The following is a 15747-nucleotide window of genomic DNA, read 5'->3' as shown; positions in this document are numbered from 1 at the left end:
ACTGATAAGGAGAAGGTGTTCTGGGAACAAGGAAGGTTGTACCGGGAGACAGTACCCGGAGAATCACAAAAGGAGTGGTTGAGGGAAAGACAGCTGGTCGTCCCGCAGCAATTCCGGGGTGAGTTGTTGCGGATTGCCCATGAGATCCCGCTAGCTGGACACTTGGGGATCAGCAAAACTAAGGCCCGGCTGTCTCAACACTTCTATTGGCCTAAGATGGGGACAGATGTGTCAAACTACTGCCGCTCCTGTGTCACCTGTCAAAGAGTGGGGAAGGCAGGGCCTGCTCTTAAGGCTCCCCTGATCCCTTTGCCAGTGATAGAAGAGCCTTTCCAGAGGATCGCGGTGGACATTGTGGGCCCGCTGGCCGTCCCCAGCAGCTCTGGAAAGCAATACATCCTTACTGTGGTAGACTATGCTACCCGGTACCCAGAGGCAGTAGCTCTGTCGTCAACTAGGGCAGATAAGGTGGCGGATGCCCTGTTGGCCATCTTTTCACGTGTAGGATTTCCCAGGGAAATGCTTACTGATCAAGGGACCCAATTTATGTCTCGCCTAATGGAGGCTCTCTGTAAGAAAATGCAGGTGAAGCACCTGGTATCGAGTGCGTACCACCCACAGACCAATGGCTTGTGTGAACGCTTCAATGGTACCCTCAAACAGATGCTACGCATGCTGGTTGAGACTCAAGGGCGCGACTGGGAGCGGTACCTCCCACACCTGCTGTTCGCTTACCGAGAGGTTCCGCAGGCCTCGACGGGGTTCTCCCCCTTCGAGCTCCTGTACGGCAGGCGAGTTCGGGGACCCCTTGGGTTGGTAAGAGAATCCTGGGAAGAGGAGCCGAACCCTTCTGAAGTGTCCATAGTGGAGTATGTCATGCGCTTCCGTGACAAGATGCAGACCTTGACGCAGTTGGTGCATGACAACATGACGCAGGCTCAGGCTGATCAGAAGCACTGGTACGACCAGAACGCCCGGGAGCGGACCTACCACGTGGGTCAAAAGGTGTGGGTGCTGGTCCCCGTACCAACGGATAAGCTTCAGGCAGCCTGGGAGGGCCCGTACGTCGTCCACCAACAGCTCAACCCGGTCACGTACGTGGTCACGCTTGACCACGCTCGGGGTAGGCGAAAGGCCTTTCACGTCAACATGATGAAGGCTCATCACGAACGTGAACCTTTCGTCCTCCCGGTCTGCAGCTTGCCCGAAGACGGTGAGGAAGACACCCTCCTGGACATGCTGGCCCAAGCCAAGGCCAATGGGTCCATCGAGGATGTGGAGGTAAGCGCCTCGTTAACTGAACCCCAGCGGGTACAGTTGCAAACCACACTGGAACCTTTCCGGGTCGTGTTCTCCAACCGACCTGGGAGGACTGAGTTAGCCGTCCACGAGGTGGACACCGGGAATCACGCCCCACTACGGCGAACACCCTATCGAATCTCTGACCAGGTGCAGCAGACTATGCGCCAAGAGATCGATGAGATGTTACAGCTGGGGGTGATTCGACGGTCAAAGAGCGCGTGGGCATCGCCTGTAGTCCTCGTGCCAAAGAAGGACCGGACCACACGGTTCTGCGTGGACTACAGGGGGCTCAACGCCATCACAGCCTCGGATGCGCACCCAATGCCGCGCATCGAGGAGCTGCTTGAGAAGTTAGCTGGCGCAAAATACCTGACAATAATGGATCTGAGTCGAGGATACTGGCAGATTCCCCTGAGCCCTGAGGCGCAGGAGAAGTCCGCCTTTATCACACCCTTTGGACTGTACGAGTCCACGGTCAAGCCCTTCGGCATGAAGAATGCCCCTGCCACTTTCCAGCGGATGGTCAACCGCCTGCTTCAGGGACTGGAGACGTACGCCGTGGCGTACTTGGATGACATTGCCATCTTCAGTCCCTCCTGGAAGGAACACCTGCAGCATCTCGAGGAGGTGCTCAGGCGGATTCACCAAGCAGGACTGACTATCAAGCCGGGGAAGTGTCAGATGGGCAAGAGGGAGGTTCACTACCTAGGACACCGGGTAGGCGGAGGCACCCTGAAGCCAGAGCCGGAGAAAGTGGGCGCGATCGTGAACTGGCCCACTCCCGTGACCAAGAAACAGGTGATGTCCTTCTTGGGCACTGCAGGGTACTATAGGCGCTTCGTACCGCACTATAGTAGCCTGGCAAAACCTTTGACGGACCTCACCAGGAAGAAGCTACCCCACATCGTCAACTGGACAGATGGCTGTGAGGGGGCTTTCAAGGCGTTGAAAACCGCACTGTGCAACGCCCCTGTGTTGAAAGCAGTCGACAGCAGTCGACCGTTCTTGGTGCAGACCGACGCCAGCGAGTTTGGCCTTGGTGCTGTACTCAGCCAGGTTGACTCGGAGGACCAAGAGCACCCCGTGTTATACCTGAGTCGGAAACTTTTGCCGAGGGAAGTGGCCTACTCCACCATCGAGAAGGAGTGCCTGGCCATAGTCTGGGCCCTGCAGCGCTTGCAGCCCTACTTGTACGGTCACACCTTCACTGTGGTGACCGACCACAACCCTCTGCGCTGGCTAAACGCCATGTGTGGAACCAACGGCAGGTTGCTACGCTGGAGCCTTGCCCTTCAGCAGTTTGACTTCACCATTGAACATAAAACGGGCAAAGAGCATGGGAATGCAGATGGACTCTCCCGCCAGGGTGAACCTACTGAGGTGCCCATGGAGGCATACCGTGGGGTACTGCCTCCCTAGCGCACACCAAAAGGGGGAGGTGTCACGATATGGTATGAAATATCATAAGTAGTTCTCTAGCCTGTGTGGGCTAAGCCCCCCTTCTTGGAGTAACAGTTGTAGCTGCAAATTCCTGGCTTTCCTTCTCAGAGAGTGTGGGGGTTAGAAGTTTTATGGCCGAACGGAATTTACGACTGGCATTTCCTGTGTAAGCTTTGTCCAGCTAGAACAGGAAAAATGGCTCCAAAAATCCATGAAAGATTCTTTGTTTAGTTTTTGTTAGATATTAGGCAAACGATTTAAGCTAGAAATACGAAAATATATATTCGTAGTCCCACTCGGTGTAGCTACACATCTCATGAAACACGAGTTTCTAACTCCATCTGGTAAAGAAGTAGGGTTTTCTCTGTAAATATGTATCCCAGATAGGACATATTTGATCTCATTAGAATGCTCACGTTAATCTGAGATGAATGATGAGCTTTTTATGACTCTGTCATGTTTTGTAGTGAAGTTATAGAAATTAGAGAGAATAGTTTAAAGTTTAGGCAGAATGTAGAGAGAGGAGGGTCTGGATAAGCCAGCCTTTCTGTGATGTCACAGCCTTAATGTTTTAAGTGTCTGGCAGGCTCTGAGGAGTCACTTTTTGCTGATTTCTCCTTCTTGACGGCTTTGTCCTATTGTCCTGGAAGAGCTGAGTACATCCCATGGACTGGGATGTATGGAAACTGCACTAGCCTGGATGCCTGCAATGCTTTTAATATGTGAGTGTTATCTTTTCTCATTTATTCCCTTTATGTTATAATTACCCATGTACATATTTGCAATTGTCTCATTTGTAACATCTTTATAAACTATTTTTGATAAAGCACGGCCTAATTATTTTTAAGGGGACATACTATTATATGTTCGTTCAGTTCTCCATGCTCTACACTTACCCAGTCTTCTGAAGTGAAATACGCTACTGTTACTGTTGTGTTGGGTTAGCTTCGGACCCGTTTAATCGAAGCTGGTGGCAGCGAAAGTGTGCTGACGGTTGGATTATGCTGAAGCAACTGCGGGTTTGATAATTATTGTTCCTGCCTGAGTGGGAGTAGTTATCGCGTCGCTGCAGCGTGCCCAATAGCCAGTACATAGCAGGCAGCCTTTCTGGCGACTAATTACCCAGGGTGCAGTACCTAATCTGACCTGAGACTAAGGGGGCGCCAGAGAGCTGCAAGTGTTAAGTGGAACTGTAAGCGGGATATACATAAATCCCTGCAGTTCGTGGTATATAGAAAAGCAGTGGGATACCTAGAATAAGCCCCTGCTGTAAACTAAGAGGTCAATAGCCTTGTGTGTGGTTTTTCATCACATTGTTAGCAGTGGAGGGATAACTAAGATAAGCCCCCCTGCACATGTGATAGCCGTCTGTTGGCCTAAAGTCACCCTGATCCGTGACGTAGGGGTGACGGTCACGGTGTGAATCCTGACCCAGTGGTGACAGCGGTCAGGGGAATCGTGACAATGGAGCTGGCAAGAAACAGAAACCACATCATGACCTGGAGCAGTGGGTAAGATAGTGTGAGAGATGAGAGGCCATGCCGTGATGCCAGCAGAGATGTAACAATTGCCTTGTAATGTTTACATTTCCTGTTCTGTCCAGATGTCACCGTATCCCAGGATTCCAAAGTTCACCGACCGCCATATTGGGACACCCAAGTGATGGTTGCTGGTACCAACCTATTGCACGGTACCACCGTCGCACCACACACACACTCTATATGCCATATGCACCACTCACACACCCTCTTGCGCGGTACCACCAGCGGAACACCGTCGAACACGTCACCTCTGGGATCAGCCGAATGATTCACTGATCGCCGCCATCTTTGTACACAGTTTTAATGTGACCGCCGCTATCTGTCTGTACAAAGATGACAGCGGTCTGATTTACTGCGCCTGCACAGTGAATCATTGGGCTGATCCCGGCAGCAGATGCGTAACGTGTCTACAGGCAGAGGAAGCCGGTCACATTAAAGGGGTTTTCCCATGAACAAAAGTTCATTTTAAAAATTGTCTTTGTCTTGTACAGCGCATACCACATCTCTTGGGCAGGGGGGGAAGGAAAAGACAATACTGACATTACAGCAGGGGATCACAGTGGATTCATTTTGTGAGGTAAAATATTTCACTGACTGTATTTAAATGATATTTTACCTCACAAAATGAATCCATTGTGATCCCCTGCTGTAATGTCAGTATTGTCTTTTGCTTCCTCCCCTGCCCAGGAGATGTGGTATGTTCTGTACATGGTCTGACACAGACAATTTTTATTATGAACTTTTGTTCGTGGGAAAACACCTTTAGGCTATGTGCACACGTTGCGGATTAGGCTTAGGAATTTCTGGTGCGGATTCTGCCTCTCCTGGCAGAAAACGCACCTGCGGATTTGTCGCATTTTTTGAGCGGTTCCGCAGCGTTTTTTTGTGCGTTTTAGCTGTGGTTTTCTTGCAGATTTGCTGTGTTTTTTACCCCTGCGGTTTTCTATAATGGAATGGGTACAAAAACGCTGCAGATTCGCAAAAAAGAAGTGACATGCTACTTCTTTTAGGGTATGTGCACACGCTGCGGATCCGCAGCGGTTTCCCATTTGTTTACAGTATAATGTAAACCTATGGGAAACGAAATCCGCAGTGCACATGCTGTGGAAATAAAACGCGTGGAAACGCAGCGGTTTACATTCTGCAGCATGTCAATTCTTTGTGCAGATTCCGCTGCGGGTTTACATCTGCTCCATTAGAAAACTGCAGGTTTAAACCAGCAGCGGAATCCGCAATAGAAACCGCGATAAATACACAGGAAAAACTGCAGCGGTTTTGCACTGCGGATTTATCAAATCCGCAGCCCTCACAGGTACGTGTGCACATGCCCTTAAACCGCAGTGGATTTTCCGCAAAGTGTGCACGGCATTTTTTTTTCTCATTGATTTACATTGTACTGTAAATCAATTGCGGATCTGCAGCGTTTCTGCACCTCAAAAAACGCTGCAGATCCGCAGAAAATCTGCAATGTGTGCACATACCCTTAAAAGCAAATATCGATGCCGACATGGCTCCTCATAAAAAGTACGCCAATGACAATGAAAAGAAAGCAGCAAAGGCACAATGTCGAAGACAACAAAGGGCAAAAGGGACTCTTGAAGAGCAACAGCATCGCTGGGACAAAAACAATGCATATAAGCGTAGGCGTCAAGCACATGAGTCCCCTGATGCAAAAGTCATTAGATTATCACAGGATGCCATTAGGCAACAACAGCACCGCATGCCTGCCCCCATCGTCACATTACCGCCCTCCCGATGCAATAGCACCGGGCCTCCATCTAGGTTGGGAATAACCATAATGACCATAAAAGTAGCAACCATGCTGCCACCACAGTCCAGTACATACAACCCGCAGGCTTCTGAACTGCACTAGAGTAATGGCTGCTCCAGTCCCACAATGCTCATCATGGCACCAGAAAGCAAGAAGAATCCAGGTAGATGCTACCCCTCATCTGTAAGATCGATTGTCAGACTTATATGGGATGTGGGATGCCAGAAGAAGAAAAGAAATATACTCAGAATAGGACAAGAGAAAGCTACGGTGTAGAAACAAGACTATACTGACACGGACTAAAGGTACCTTCACACTCAGCGACGCTGCAGCGATACTGACAACGATGTCGATCGCTGCAGCGTCGCTGTTTGGTCGCTGGAGAGCTGTCACACAGACAGCTCTCCAGCGACCAACGATGCCGGTAACCAGGGTAAACATCGGGTTACTAAGCGCAGGGCCGCGCTTAGTAACCCGATGTTTACCCTGGTAACCATCGTAAAAGTAAAAAAAAAAAAACACTACATACTTACCTTCCGCTGTCTGTCCCCGGCGCTGTGCTTTCCTGCACTGACTGTGAGCACAGCGGCCGGAAAGCAGAGCGGTGACGTCACAAGAGGTAAGTATGTAGTGGTTGTTTTTTTTACTTTTACGATGGTAACCAGGGTAAATATCGGGTTACTAAGCGCGGCCCTGCGCTTAGTAACCCGATGTTTACCCTGGTTACCAGTGAAGACATCGCTGAATCGGCGTCACACACGCCGATTCAGCGATGTCTGCAGGGAGTCCAGCGACGAAATAAAGTTCTGGACTTTCTGCAGCGACCAACGATATCACAGCAGGATCCAGATCGCTGCTGCCTGTCACACTGAACGATATCGCTATCCAGGACGCTGCAACGTCACGGATCGCTAGCGATATCGTTCAGTGTGACGGTACCTTAAGGGTGTATTCACAGGAAACCTTCATTACTGATAACTGGTAAATGATGAGGAAATAAAAAACAAAAGTGACTAAAGGAGAACCTAAGGGACATATGCTACCATGGTCCTAAGCACTAGCATAATTCTGTGGAAATCCATCAGGAAGCCCGCCAATCATATACGAACCCGGGAGGGGGAAGCAGTGTCCGGGTGTGAGCAACAGTGTAAGGGGGCAGCTAGGACTGCAAGATGGGGTCTGCATTCAGGACGCCAGAGCACATTTTATACATAAAGTAGATTAGCTCATTCTAATTTCAATACATCTAAACCATTTTCATGTTACCAGACAAGATGGAGCTTCTCCATACAGAGATCACTGGCAAACTGCTCACAGGGACAAGGGGGCATCCTCTACGTCTGGAGGAAAGAAGGTTTAGGCATAATAACAGACGTGGGTTCTCTACTGTAAGGGTATGTGTTCACGTTCAGGATTGCATCAGGATTTGGTCAGGATTTTTCATCAGTATTTGTAAGCCAAAACCAGGAGTGGGTGATAAATACAGAAGTTGTGCATATGTTTCTATTATACTTTTCCGCTAATTGTTCCACTCCTGGTTTTGGCTTACAAATACTGATGAAAAATCCTGACCAAATCCTGATGCAATCCTGAACGTGAACACATACCCTAAGAGCAGTGAGACTATGGAACTCTCTGCCGTAAGATGTTGTAATGAGCGATTCATTACTTAAATTTAAGAGGGGACTGGATACCTTTCTTGAAAAGTATAATGTTACAGGGTATATATACTAGATTCCTTGATAGGGCGTTGATCCAGGGAACTAGTCTGATTGCCGTATGTGGAGTCGGGAAGAAATTTTTTTCCCCAAAGTGGAGCTTACTATTTGCCACATGGGTTTTTTTTGCCTTCCTCTGCATCAACATGTTAGGGCATGTTAGGTTAGGCTATGGGTTGAACTAGATGGACTTAAAGGGAACCTGTCACCCCGTTTTTTCAGATTGAGATATAAATACTGTTAAATAGGGCCTGCGCTGTGTGTTACTATAGTGTATGTAGTGTACCCTGATTCCCCACCTATGCTGAGAAATACATTACCAAAGTCGCCGTTTTCGCCTGTCAAACAGGCTGGTCAGGTCAGGTGGGCGTGGTGACATCGCTCTTTTCTTCCCCAGCTTTCCGTTGGTGGCGTAGTGGTGTGCGCATGTCGCAGTGACGAATCCACTGCGCGCACGTGAAGAAGCAGCGCGCGATCTGCGCTGTTACCCCCTGTCATCGGTGGGGGCGGCCATCTTCCTGGGGCCGCGCGTGCGCAGATGGAGTGCTCTGCTGCACAGGGCTTCAGGAAAATGGCCGCGGGATGCCGCGCATGCGCAGAAGAGATCGCGGCGGCCATTTTCCCAAAGCCGAGATGCAAACTCGGCTTTGGGAAAATGGCTGCCGCGATCTCTAATTCGCACGCGCGGCATCCCGCGGCCATTTTCCTGAAGCCCCGTGCAGCAGAGCACTCCATCTGCGCACGCGCGGCCCCAGGAAGATGGCCACCCCCACCGATGACAGGGGGTAACAGCGCAGATCGCGCGCTGCTTCTTCACGTGCGCGCAGTGGATTCGTCACTGCGACATGCGCACACCACTACGCCACCAACGGAAAGCTGGGGAAGAAAAGAGCGATGTCACCACGCCCACCTGACCTGACCAGCCTGTTTGACAGGCGAAAACGGCGACTTTGGTAATGTATTTCTCAGCATAGGTGGGGAATCAGGGTACACTACATACACTATAGGAACACACAGCGCAGGCCCTATTTAACAGTATTTATAGCTCAATCTGAAAAAACGGGGTGACAGGTTCCCTTTAAAGTCTTCCTTCAACATTAATAACTATGTTACTATATATATCATTTCACTCATTACAGTCTAGGTGAGGGGCATACACCCGGCGGGACCGCGCACGGGGCTTACACCTGGTGAGGGGCAGACACCCGGCAGGATCAGGCATGGATCGGGTGAGAGACAGACACCCGGCGGAAAAGGGGAATGAACCGGACGAGAGGCAGACACCCGGCGGGACCTGGCAATGGGCAGACACCCGGCAGGACCTGGCATGGGGCATGAACCGGACGAGAGGCAGACACCCGGTGGAACCTGGCAATGGGCAGACACCCGGTGGGACCTGGCATGGGGCATGAACCGGACGAGAGGCAGACACCCGGCGGGACAGGGCAAGAGACAGACACCTGGCAGAAAAGGGCAAGGGGCAGACACCCGGCGGGACCGGGCAAGGGGCAGACACCCGGGGGAGTTCATTATTTCAGCATTTTGCCCAACCTTTGCTGCCTCTGGAGCCCCCTTTATGTCACGTCGTTACAGAAGAGGGGCACATAACAGGGGGCTCGGAGGATCAGCTCTGAGTTGTCTGGTAATCAGCCCCAATCCCAGCACCGGAGAGGAGAGGCCCAGTACCAGGGCTCCGGGCTGGGGAGGAGGCAGCACGGTCCCGCAGATGACAGCCGGCAGGCCGCCCGCACACATGTGTCGCTGCGCTCAGCACACGGGCTGTACTATGGCGTCACCTCTATAATCTTTTCCTTCTTCTTCTGGTCGGTCTTCTTCGTTGGCGGAGGAGCTGGCGCTTTCTTTGGTGGCATTGCGGTGCACGCAGTCCTGACTGCACTCCCTGCCTCACATAAGAGCTCGCTTTACGGCTGGAAGTTCAGCAGTGACGTCATAACTCCTAGACCAGCCGGAGAAACTGGACCTGCGTGACGCACTGTGCCGCCGCCGCCGGAGAGGCTGGACGGGATCTCCCGTGGTGCTGTTCGCTGGTCAGGCATGATGGGATGTGTAGTGCGGACGTGTTCCCGAATCCCTCCTCTGTAGTCTGCAGTTACCGGACTGTGAGGGTCGGTGTGGGGGCTCATTAGTGAGTCTGGACATTCCCTCTCACAGCCCGTGCAGGAGCGCCGGAGCTCAGATTGCAGCTGTGCCTGACTGTTGGGGTCTCCGGACCACCCTCACCGATCAGAAGCACTATGCAATGGGAATTTAACCCTTTAGTGACGGAGCCAAATTTTTGAAATCTGACCATTGTCACTTTATGTGGTAATAACTCTGCAACGCTTCAACAAATCCCAGTGATTTTGAGACTGTTTTTTCGTGACACATTATACTTTATGATAATGGTATATTGAGGTCAATATGTTTTGTGTATATTTATAAAAAAATATCAAAAATTTGAGAAAAATGTTAAAAAATTAGCAATTTTCAAAATTTTAATGATTATCCCTTTAATCCAGATAGTCATACCACAGCAAACCATTAATAAATAACATTTCCCACATGTCGGCTTTACATCAGCATCATTTGTAAAATGTTATTTTATTTTTTTTTTTAGCATTTTAGGAGGTTTAAAAATATAGCAGCAATTTTTCATTTTTTCAAGGAAATTTTCTATTAGGGACTTATCCATGTTTGAAGTGACTTTATGGGTCCCATATATTGGGAAACCCCCAAACGTGATACCATTTTAGAAACAGCACCCCTAAACATATTGAAAACTGCTGTCGGGTAGTTTATTAACCCTTCAGGTGCTTTACAGGAATTAATGCAAAGTGGTATGACAGAAATGAAAATGTGTATTTTTACCACCTAAATGTCTCTAACTTCTGAACAGATTACTACACCCGGCAGACTCTAAGGCCGCTGTTTGGTCAAGAATTGCCACAGCAAACATCAGGACCACACAATCATGATTTGAGGGCACCAATTGGGATAAAGAAGAAGCCCCCACACTCTGTTAACCATTTATAATGAAGTAATCACTATTTAGAGCAGCATCTAAGGGGTTACACGGATTTGGACAGTGCAAACACTGATCGTGGCTGATGCAGAAAGTTGTCAGCTATAGTGTACAGCCGGCAGATGCTGGATTGTTACCTGTATGGGGAGGCTATTCTCTTATATGTAAGGTCAGTTAAAAGGCGTATTGGCGGTCATTAAGGGGTTAAACCTGCGGCCATGACAGGACACTGCGGATACAGCTAAGGTATGTCAGCAGCGTACAGTGACAGCAGCGGTATATCAGCAGCGTACAGAGACAGAGCAGCGGTATATCGGCAGCGTACAGTGACAGCGGCGGTATATCTGCAGCATACAGTGACAGCAGCGGTATATCTGCAGCGTACAGTGACAGCGGTATATCTGCAGCATACAGTGACAGCAGCGGTATATCTGCAGCGTACAGTGACAGCAGCGGTATATCTGCAGCATACAGTGACAGCAGCGGTATATCTGCAGCGTACAGTGACAGCAGCGGTATATCTGCAGCATACAGTGACAGCAGCGGTATATCTGCAGCGTACAGTGACAGCAGCGGTATATCTGCAGCATACAGTGACAGCAGCGGTATATCAGCAGCGTACAGTGACAGAGCAGCGGTATATCAGCAGCGTACAGTGACAGCAGCGGTATATCTGCAGCGTACAGTGACAGCAGCGGTATATCTGCAGCGTACAGTGACAGAGCAGCGGTATATCAGCAGCGTACAGTGACAGCAGCGGTATATCAGCAGCGTACAGTGACAGCAGCGGTATATCAGCAGAGTACAGTGACAGAGCAGCGGTATATCAGCAGCGTACAGTGACAGCAGCGGTATATCAGCAGCGTACAGTGACAGCAGCGGTATATCTGCAGCGTACAGTGACAGAGCAGCGGTATATCAGCAGCGTACAGTGACAGCAGCGGTATATCAGCAGCGTACAGTGACAGCAGCGGTATATCAGCAGAGTACAGTGACAGAGCAGCGGTATATCAGCAGCGTACAGTGACAGCAGCGGTATATCAGCAGCGTACAGTGACAGCAGCGGTATATCAGCAGAGTACAGTGACAGCAGCGGTATATCTGCAGCGTACAGTGACAGCAGCGGTATATCTGCAGCGTACAGTGACAGAGCAGCGGTATATCAGCAGAGTACAGTGACAGAGCAGCGGTATATCAGCAGCGTACAGTGACAGCAGCGGTATATCTGCAGCGTACAGTGACAGCAGCGGTATATCTGCAGCGTACAGTGACAGAGCAGCGGTATATCTGCAGCGTACAGTGACAGCAGCGGTATATCTGCAGCATACAGTGACAGCAGCGGTATATCAGCAGAGTACAGTGACAGAGCAGCGGTATATCAGCAGCGTACAGTGACAGAGCAGCGGTATATCAGCAGCGTACAGTGACAGAGCAGCGGTATATCAGCAGCGTACAGTGACAGCAGCGGTATATCTGCAGCGTACAGTGACAGCAGCGGTATATCTGCAGCGTACAGTGACAGAGCAGCGGTATATCAGCAGCGTACAGTGACAGCAGCGGTATATCAGCAGCGTACAGTGACAGCAGCGGTATATCAGCAGAGTACAGTGACAGAGCAGCGGTATATCAGCAGCGTACAGTGACAGCAGCGGTATATCAGCAGCGTACAGTGACAGCAGCGGTATATCAGCAGAGTACAGTGACAGCAGCGGTATATCTGCAGCGTACAGTGACAGCAGCGGTATATCTGCAGCGTACAGTGACAGAGCAGCGGTATATCAGCAGAGTACAGTGACAGAGCAGCGGTATATCAGCAGCGTACAGTGACAGCAGCGGTATATCTGCAGCGTACAGTGACAGCAGCGGTATATCTGCAGCGTACAGTGACAGAGCAGCGGTATATCTGCAGCGTACAGTGACAGCAGCGGTATATCTGCAGCATACAGTGACAGCAGCGGTATATCAGCAGAGTACAGTGACAGAGCAGCGGTATATCAGCAGCGTACAGTGACAGAGCAGCGGTATATCAGCAGCGTACAGTGACAGAGCAGCGGTATATCAGCAGCGTACAGTGACAGCAGCGGTATATCTGCAGCGTACAGTGACAGCAGCGGTATATCTGCAGCGTACAGTGACAGCAGCGGTATATCTGCAGCGTACAGTGAAAGCAGCGGTATATCTGCAGCACTGACAGCAGCGGTATATCAGCGTACAGTGACAGCAGCGGTATATCTCTAGCGTACAGTGACAGAGCAGCGGTATATCTGCAGCGTACAGTGACAGAGCAGCGGTATATCTGCAGCGTACAGTTACAGAGCAGCGGTATATCTGCAGTGTACAGTGACAGAGCAGCGGTATATCAGCAGCGTACAGTGACAGCAGCGGTATATCTGCAGCGTACAGTGACAGCAGCGGTATATCTGCAGCGTACAGTGACAGAGCAGCGGTATATCAGCAGAGTACAGTGACAGAGCAGCGGTATATCAGCAGCGTACAGTGACAGCAGCGGTATATCTGCAGCGTACAGTGACAGCAGCGGTATATCTGCAGCGTACAGTGACAGAGCAGCGGTATATCTGCAGCGTACAGTGACAGCAGCGGTATATCTGCAGCGTACAGTGACAGCAGCGGTATATCAGCAGAGTACAGTGACAGAGCAGCGGTATATCAGCAGCGTACAGTGACAGAGCAGCGGTATATCAGCAGCGTACAGTGACAGAGCAGCGGTATATCAGCAGCGTACAGTGACAGCAGCGGTATATCTGCAGCGTACAGTGACAGCAGCGGTATATCTGCAGCGTACAGTGACAGCAGCGGTATATCTGCAGCGTACAGTGACAGCAGCGGTATATCAGCAGCAGTATATCTGCAGCGTACAGTGACAGCAGCGGTATATCAGCAGCAGTATATCTGCAGCGTACAGTGACAGCAGCGGTATATCAGCAGCAGTATATCTGCAGCGTACAGTGACAGCAGCGGTATATCTGCAGCGTACAGTGACAGCAGCGGTATATCTGCAGCACAGTGACAGCAGCGGTATATCAGCGTACAGTGACAGCAGCGGTATATCTCTAGCGTACAGTGACAGAGCAGCGGTATATCTGCAGCGTACAGTGACAGAGCAGCGGTATATCTGCAGCGTACAGTTACAGAGCAGCGGTATATCTGCAGTGTACAGTGACAGAGCAGCGGTATATCAGCAGCGTACAGTGACAGCAGCGGTATATCTGCAGCATACAGTGACAGAGCAGCGGTATATCAGCAGAGTACAGTGACAGAGCAGCGGTATATCAGCAGCGTACAGTGACAGCAGCGGTATATCTGCAGCGTACAGTGACAGCAGCGGTATATCTGCAGCGTACAGTGACAGAGCAGCGGTATATCTGCAGCGTACAGTGACAGCAGCGGTATATCTGCAGCATACAGTGACAGCAGCGGTATATCAGCAGAGTACAGTGACAGAGCAGCGGTATATCAGCAGCGTACAGTGACAGAGCAGCGGTATATCAGCAGCGTACAGTGACAGAGCAGCGGTATATCAGCAGAGTACAGTGACAGAGCAGCGGTATATCAGCAGCGTACAGTGACAGCAGCGGTATATCTGCAGCGTACAGTGACAGCAGCGGTATATCTGCAGCGTACAGTGACAGAGCAGCGGTATATCTGCAGCGTACAGTGACAGCAGCGGTATATCTGCAGCATACAGTGACAGCAGCGGTATATCAGCAGAGTACAGTGACAGAGCAGCGGTATATCAGCAGCGTACAGTGACAGAGCAGCGGTATATCAGCAGCGTACAGTGACAGAGCAGCGGTATATCAGCAGCGTACAGTGACAGCAGCGGTATATCTGCAGCGTACAGTGACAGCAGCGGTATATCTGCAGCGTACAGTGACAGCAGCGGTATATCTGCAGCGTACAGTGACAGCAGCGGTATATCAGCAGCAGTATATCTGCAGCATACAGTGACAGCAGCGGTATATCTGCAGCGTACAGTGACAGCAGCGGTATATCTGCAGCACAGTGACAGCAGCGGTATATCAGCGTACAGTGACAGCAGCGGTATATCTCTAGCGTACAGTGACAGAGCAGCGGTATATCTGCAGCGTACAGTGACAGAGCAGCGGTATATCTGCAGCGTACAGTTACAGAGCAGCGGTATATCTGCAGTGTACAGTGACAGAGCAGCGGTATATCAGCAGCGTACAGTGACAGCAGCGGTATATCTGCAGCGTACAGTGACAGCAGCGGTATATCTGCAGCGTACAGTGACAGTAGCGGTATATCTGCAGCGTACAGTGACAGCAGCGGTATATCTGCAGCGTAAAGTGACAGCAGCGGTATATCTGCAGCGTACAGTGACAGCAGCGGTATATCAGCAGCGTACAGTGACAGAGCAGCGGTATATCTGCAGCGTACAGTGACAGCAGCGGTATATCAGCAGCGTACAGTGACAGAGCAGCGGTATATCTGCAGCGTACAGTGACAGTAGCGGTATATCTGCAGTGTACAGTGACAGAGCAGCGGTAGATCAGCAGCGTACAGTGACAGCAGCGGTATATCTGCAGCGTACAGTGACAGCAGCGGTATATCTGCAGCGTACAGTGACAGTAGCGGTATATCTGCAGCGTACAGTGACAGCAACGGTATATCTGCAGCGTACAGTGACAGCAGCGGTATATCTGCAGCGTAAAGTGACAGCAGCGGTATATCTGCAGCGTACAGTGACAGCAGCGGTATATCAGCAGCGTACAGTGACAGAGCAGCGGTATATCAGCAGCGTACAGTGACAGCAGCGGTATATCTGCAGCGTACAGTGACAGCAGCGGTATATCTGCAGCGTACAGTGACAGAGCAGCGGTATATCTGCAGCGTACAGGGACAGCAGCGGTATATCTGCAGCGTACAGTGACAGAGCAGCGGTATATCTGCAGCGTACAGTGACAGAGCAGC

General features: G+C 50.6%; 1 protein-coding gene across 1 annotated transcript in view; it reads right to left on the bottom strand.

Moving 5' to 3' along the window:
- ZC3H15 (zinc finger CCCH-type containing 15) overlaps nt 1-9787 on the bottom strand; it is a 29008-nt gene extending 19221 nt beyond the window's left edge. The window contains exon 1 of the mRNA XM_069733910.1: nt 9569-9787. Within this exon, the coding sequence (XP_069590011.1) occupies nt 9569-9643 (75 nt within the window). The 5' untranslated portion in view covers nt 9644-9787. The remainder of the gene's footprint in view (nt 1-9568) is intronic.
- Between the last annotated feature and the right edge of the window lie 5960 nt (nt 9788-15747).

The sequence above is a fragment of the Ranitomeya imitator genome, chromosome 7 (genome assembly GCF_032444005.1).
Source record: "Ranitomeya imitator isolate aRanImi1 chromosome 7, aRanImi1.pri, whole genome shotgun sequence".
NCBI lineage: Eukaryota > Metazoa > Chordata > Amphibia > Anura > Dendrobatidae > Ranitomeya > Ranitomeya imitator.
Note: the sequence above shows the minus strand (reverse complement) of the source record. Positions and strands in the feature narration are given on the sequence as shown.